Source organism: Chaetura pelagica, unplaced genomic scaffold (genome assembly GCF_000747805.2).
Source record: "Chaetura pelagica isolate M959 unplaced genomic scaffold, ChaPel_1.0 scaffold1604, whole genome shotgun sequence".
Classification (NCBI taxonomy): Eukaryota; Metazoa; Chordata; class Aves; order Apodiformes; family Apodidae; genus Chaetura; species Chaetura pelagica.
The window spans coordinates 1-6,005 of NW_009952917.1; the positions used below are offsets into that span (position 1 = coordinate 1).

The 6,005-nt window shown below is 59.3% G+C and overlaps 1 protein-coding gene across 1 annotated transcript; it reads left to right on the forward strand.

Moving 5' to 3' along the window:
- Positions 1-8: 8 nt before the first annotated feature.
- On the forward strand, positions 9-4,657 carry USP39 (ubiquitin specific peptidase 39; the record flags this gene model as incomplete). The annotated part of the gene is made up of 9 exons (XM_009995664.1): positions 9-140; positions 1,222-1,374; positions 1,466-1,691; positions 2,179-2,256; positions 2,340-2,407; positions 2,676-3,007; positions 4,157-4,292; positions 4,390-4,476; positions 4,604-4,657. Coding segments are annotated over 9 exons (1,260 nt in total), but the record flags the coding sequence as incomplete, so codon positions are not given.
- Positions 4,658-6,005: the final 1,348 nt, after the last annotated feature.

Here is a 6,005-nt window from a genome sequence, read left to right on the forward strand (position 1 = left end):
CAGGCCGCGGGCTGAAGTCCCACGCCTACATCCACAGTGTCCAGTTCAGCCACCACGTGTTCCTCAACCTCCACACCCTCAAGTTCTACTGCCTGCCCGACAACTACGAGATCATTGACTCCTCCCTGGAGGACATCACGGTGGGACATCAAGGGTGGGGGTCCCAGCTCTGTCCCCCCCACTCCCCCTTTTTTCTGGCATTGTTTAATCGTCCAGGTTGGAAAAGACCTTTGAGATGATCAAGTCCAACCCTCAGCCCTGCCCCGCCCTGACCATGAAACCATCTCCCCAAGCTCCATGTCTGCCCAGTTTTTAAACCCCTCCATGGATGGTGCCTCCACCACCTCCCTGAGCAGCCTGTTCCAAGGTCTCACCACTCTTGCCAGTGAAGAGGTTGTTCCCCGTATCCAAACTGAACCTCAGTTACCTCCCCTGGGGCAACTTGACCCCATTTTCTCTTGTCCCACAGCACCTGCCCCACTCCAGCCTCCTCTCAGGCAGTTGCAGAGCAGAAGGTCTCCCCTCAGCCTCCTTCTCTCCAGGCTGGACACCCTCAGCTCCCTCAGCTGCTCCTCACAAGTTCTCCAGCCCCTTCCCCAGCTTCCTTGCCCTTCTCTGGACACCCTCAAGCCCCTCCATGTCCCTTTTCTGACCCAAAACTGACCCCAGGATTCGAGGTTCCCCCTCACCAGTGCCCAGCACAGGTGGACAATCTTGCCCTTGTCCTGCTGGCCACACTGGATCCATGGGTTTAGGGTCTGCAGAGGGACCTGAACAGGTTGGATCCATGGGTTGAGGCCCACGGGACAAGGAGACTCGGGGAACCTTCTTACTTACTCCACCTACCTGAAGGGACATTGTGCTCAGGTGGGGTTGGGATCTTCTGGGCAACCAGTGACAGTACCAGAGGGCAAGGCCTGAAGCTGCTCCAGGGGAGGTTTAGGTTGGATATCAGGAAGCACTTCCTCATGGAAGGGGTGATCAGATGTTGGGATTGACTGCCCAGGGAAGCGGTGGAGGCACCATCCCTGGAGGTGTTTGAGGAAAGGCTGGATGTGGCACTTGGTGCCCTGGTCTGGAGATGTGGGGGTGTCAGGTCATGGGCTGGGCCTGAGGAGCTCAGAGGTTCTGTGATCAGCAGAGCCCTCAAGCAGATCAGCACCCCCACCCAGCTGTGTGTCCCCTGCCAACTCACCGAGGTGTCCTCTGCTCCCCCCGCAGTACGTCCTGAAGCCCACCTTCACCACCCAGCAGATCACCAACCTGGACAAGCAGGCCAAGCTGTCCCGGGCCTACGATGGCACCACGTACCTGCCGGGCATCGTGGGGCTCAACAACATCAAAGCCAACGACTACGCCAACGCCGTCCTCCAGGTCCCACCACCCGCCCTTCTTAGGGGGAAAACACCCCAGAAAACCCCACCCCAGGGGACCAGCAGGAACCTTCCCAAGTCCCATCCCATAGGCTTTATCCAACGTCCCACCGCTAAGGAATTACTTCTTGGAGGAGGAGAATTACAAGAACATCCAGCGGCCGCCCGGGGACATCATGTTCCTGCTGGTGCAGCGTTTTGGGGAGCTGATGAGGAAGCTGTGGAACCCCAGGAATTTCAAAGCCCACGTCTCCCCCCACGAGATGCTGCAGGCCGTGGTCCTCTGCAGCAAGAAGAACTTCCAGATAACCAAGCAAGGTGAGGAGAAGGTTGGGGTGGTGGTGGTGAGACAAGCTGTGTGTCATATCATAGAATCATGGGGTGGGTTGGGTGGGAAGGGACCTTGAAGATCATCCAGTCCCACCCCCTGCATGGGCAGGGACACCTCCCACCAGCCCAGGCTGCTCCAAGCCCCATCCAACCTGCCCTTCAACACTGCCAGGGATGGGGCAGCCACAGCTTCCCTGCCCAACCTGGGCCAGGCTCTCACCACCCTCACAGCAAAGAATTTCCTCCTCATCTCCAACCTCAATCTCCCTCTCCCAGTTTTCATCCCTCCCCCTCATCCCATCCCTCCCTGCCCTTGTCCCAAGCCCCTCCCCAGCTTTCCTGGAGCCCCTTCAGGCACTGGAAGCTGCTCTAAGGTCTCCCTGGAGCCTTCTCTTCTCCAGGTTGACCAACCCAAACTCTCCCAGCCTGTCTTTGTGTCCCCCCACCCTGTTCTAACTGACCTCCTGCTTCCCAGGGGACGGGGTGGACTTTCTCTCCTGGTTCCTCAACGCGCTGCACTCAGCCCTGGGTGGCACCAAGAAGAAGAAGAAGAGTGAGCAGAGAGAGGGGTGAAGGTCCTTGGGGCACCCCTTTGTCACCCTTGGTGTGTTCCCCAATATCTTTCTGTCCCCTCAGCCATCGTCACCGACGTCTTCCAGGGCTCCATGCGCATCTTCACCAAGAAGCTGCCCCACCCTGACCTGGTGAGTACGTGGAGGAGGGAAGTTGGGGATTTCTCACCCTTCTTGGGGGTTTCTCAACCTTTTTTGGGGGGGTCTCACCTTTCTTGGGAGGGGTTTTCACCCTTCGTGGGATGTTCGCACCCTTCTTGGTGGGTCTCTCACTGTTTCTGGGGGTTTCTCCCTCTTTTTTGGGGGGTTCTTATCTTTCTTGGGGGGAGTTCTCACCCTTCTTGGGGGTTTCTCACCCCACCCCTCTTGGGGGTCTACAACCCCCACCCTGTTCCCACAGCCAGCTGAGGAGAAGGCTCAGCTCCTGCAGAACAGCGAGTACCAGGAGATGATGGTGGAATCCACCTTCATGTACCTGACCCTGGACCTCCCCACCGCCCCGCTCTACAAGGATGAGAAGGAGCAGCTCATCATCCCGCAGGTCCCCCTCTTCAGCATCTTGGCCAAGTTCAACGGGGCCACTGAGAAGGAGTACAAGACCTACAAGGAGAACTTCCTGAAGCGCTTCCAGCTCACCAAGCTGCCCCCCTACCTCATCTTCTGCATCAAGCGCTTCACCAAGAACAACTTCTTCGTGGAGAAGAACCCCACCATTGTCAACTTCCCCATCACGTGAGTGGGAGAGAACCCCCTCTACCCCCCGGGTGGGAGCTTGAGGGTCCATGTCACCCTTTCTTTGTGTCCTGTTAGGGGTTTGGGGGCATCTCAGGGGGTTTGGAAGCCTCTGGGAAAGGGCTGGAAGCATGTTGGGGCGGTGTGTAGGCATCTGGGAGGGGTTTGGAGGCATCTGGGAGGGGTTTGGAGGCATCTGGGAGGGGTTTGGAGGCATCGGGGAGGGGTTTGGAGGCATCTGGGAGGGGTTTGGAGGCATCTGGGAGGGGTTTGGAGGCATCTGGGGGGCTGTGGAGGCATCTGGGAAGAGCTATGGAGGCATCTGGGAGGGGTTTGGAGGGATCTGGAGGCCTCTCAGGGGGTTTGGGAGCATCTGGGAGGGGGCTGGAAGCATCTGGGAGGAGTTTGGAAGCATCTCTGGGGGTTTGGGGGCATCTGGGGGGTTTTGGAAGCATCTGGGAGAGGTTTTGGTGCATCTGAGGGGGAACTGAGGCATCTAGGAGGGATTTGGTGGCATCTGGGTGGGGTTTGGAAGCATCTGGGGTGGTGGTTGGAAGCACCTTAAAAGGTTTTGGAAGCATCTGGGAAGGGTTTGGAAACATCTTGGAGTGGTACGGGAGCATCTGGGGATGGCCTGGAAGCATCTGGGGGCAGTTGGGAGCATCTATGAAGGGTTTGGAAGCATCTGGGGATGGCTGGAAGCATCTGGGGGAGGTTTGGAAGTATCTGGGGGAGATTTGGAAGCATCTGGGAGGGGTTTGGAAGCATCTGGTGGGGATTGGAAGCATCTGGGAGAGGATTGTGTGCAACTGGGAAGGTTTGGAGGCACCTGGGAAGGATTTGGAAACATCTCAGAGGGGTTTGGAAACATCTCAGAGGGGTTTGGAGGCAACAGCAAAGGGTTTGGAAAGATTTCAGAAGGGTTTGGGGGTTTGGAAGCGTCTAGTGGGGGGTTGGGTGCATCTGGGGAGGGTTGGAGGCATCTGGGAAAGGTTTAGAAACTTCTCAGAGGGGTTTGGGAGCATCTGGGATTGGTTGGAAGCACCTACAGATGGTTGTGGGTTGGGTGGGTTCCTTGGGTCGCTGCTGTCTCCCAGCTGAGGGTGGTGGGTGCCCTGGGGGTCTGGGACTCAGGTGTCTCCCCTCCAGGAACGTGGACCTCCGGGAGTACCTGTCTGAGGAGGTGCAGGCCACCCACACCCACACCACCTACGACCTGATCGCAAACATCGTGCACGACGGGAAACCCTCCGAGGGCTCCTACCGCATCCACGTCCTGCACCACGTGGGTGGCCCTTGTCCCCCGGGGAGCAGGGGTGGGGGGAAAGTTGGGGTGGCCCCTCCTGGTGTCACTTCTGTCCCCCTTCTTGTCCCCCTGGCAGGGCACTGGGAAGTGGTACGAGCTGCAGGACCTGCAGGTGACTGACATCTTGCCGCAGATGATCACCCTCTCGGAGGCCTACATCCAGGTGAGGGGCTTTGGGGACATCCAGGGGACACTTGGGACACTTGTCACCCTCCACTGTGTCCCCTCGTGTCCCCACCACAACGTCCCCATGTCCCCTTCTGGACCCACCCCCACCTGCTCTGCTGCAGATCTGGAAGCGTCGCGAGGAGGATGAGACCAACCAACAAGGAGCCTGAGCCTCCTAGGGACACTTGTCACCCTTTGGGGACACCCAGGGGATACTTGGGACACTTGTCACCCCCCCAATGTCCCCTTGTCCACCCCCCAGTGTCCCTTAGTCCCCTTCTGACCCACCCTCTGGCTCTGCTGCAGATCTGGAAGCGGCGCGAGGAGGATGAGACCAACCAGCCAGGAGCCTGAGTCCCCTGGGGACACTTGTCACCCCTTGGGGACATGCAGGGGACACTTGGGGACACCCAAAGCCCCCCTGGGGACACCCACCCCCTCTGGGGGCACCCAAAGCACCGCTGGTGTTGTATGTGTGTGTCCCAATAAATGTCATGTTCTGTATTTTTGTAACTGGTTTCCACCCTTGCTCTTCATGGGAAGTTGTGGTTTGTCCCCCCCCCCCGTCACACTGTGTGTCCCCCCTCCAGGTTTGGGGCCACTGAGGCAGGGTGACAGCCAAGCTTTATTGGGGGCTGGGGACAAGGGACACAGTATGGGGGGGACTCTTGGTGTCACCCCCCTGTGCCCAGCTGTGCTCCTGGCAGTGCTGCAGGGCCTGGGGACAGCAGGGGGGACACTGTGCTCCTTCTCCCCCCCTTTTGTCCCCCCATTGTCTTCTTTGTCCTCCCCCTCCTTTTGTCCCCTCCTTTTTTTTCCCCCCATTGTCCTCCCCATTATCCCCCCCCCCATTGTGCCCTTCTTTGTGTCCCCACCTTGTCCCCCCTTGTCTTTTTTGTACCCCCCCCTTGTCCCCTTTGTCCTCCCCTCTTGTCCCTTTTGTCCTCCCCTTTGTCCACATATTTTCTCCTTCCCTTTGTCCCCTCTGTCCTTCCCTTGTCCCCCCTGTCCATCCCCCCCATGTCCCCACCCCACCTGGCAGCGCCGCGCGGCCTCGGGGCTGGAGCACCAGTACTTGGGGCCCAGGGCACAGGGGCCCAGGGCTGGGGACAAGGCAGGGTGGCCTGGTCCCTTGTCCTGCGGGGACACACACGCACGGGGGGAGGTAAGGGGGACACACTCTCAGTGCCCCCTCCCCAGGCCTGTGACGTCCCCTTAGGGATGTGGCACCAGAAGTGTGTCCCCTCAGGGCTGTGCCACCCTGGGGTCCCCAGGGCCTGTGACACCTCTGGGATGTGTCCCTTGGGGCTGTGACACCTTGGAGTGTGTTCCCTTGGAGCTGTGTCACCCTGGAGTGTCCCTTCCCAGGGCTGTGACACCCTTGGGTGTCTTGTCCCATCCCTGGGGACTGTGTCACCCTTGTCCCCGGAGCTGTGACACCTCTGGGACGTGTCCCTTGGGGCTGTGACACCCTGGAGTGTGTCCCCTTGGGGCTGTGACACCCTTGAGTGCCCTCTCATGTCC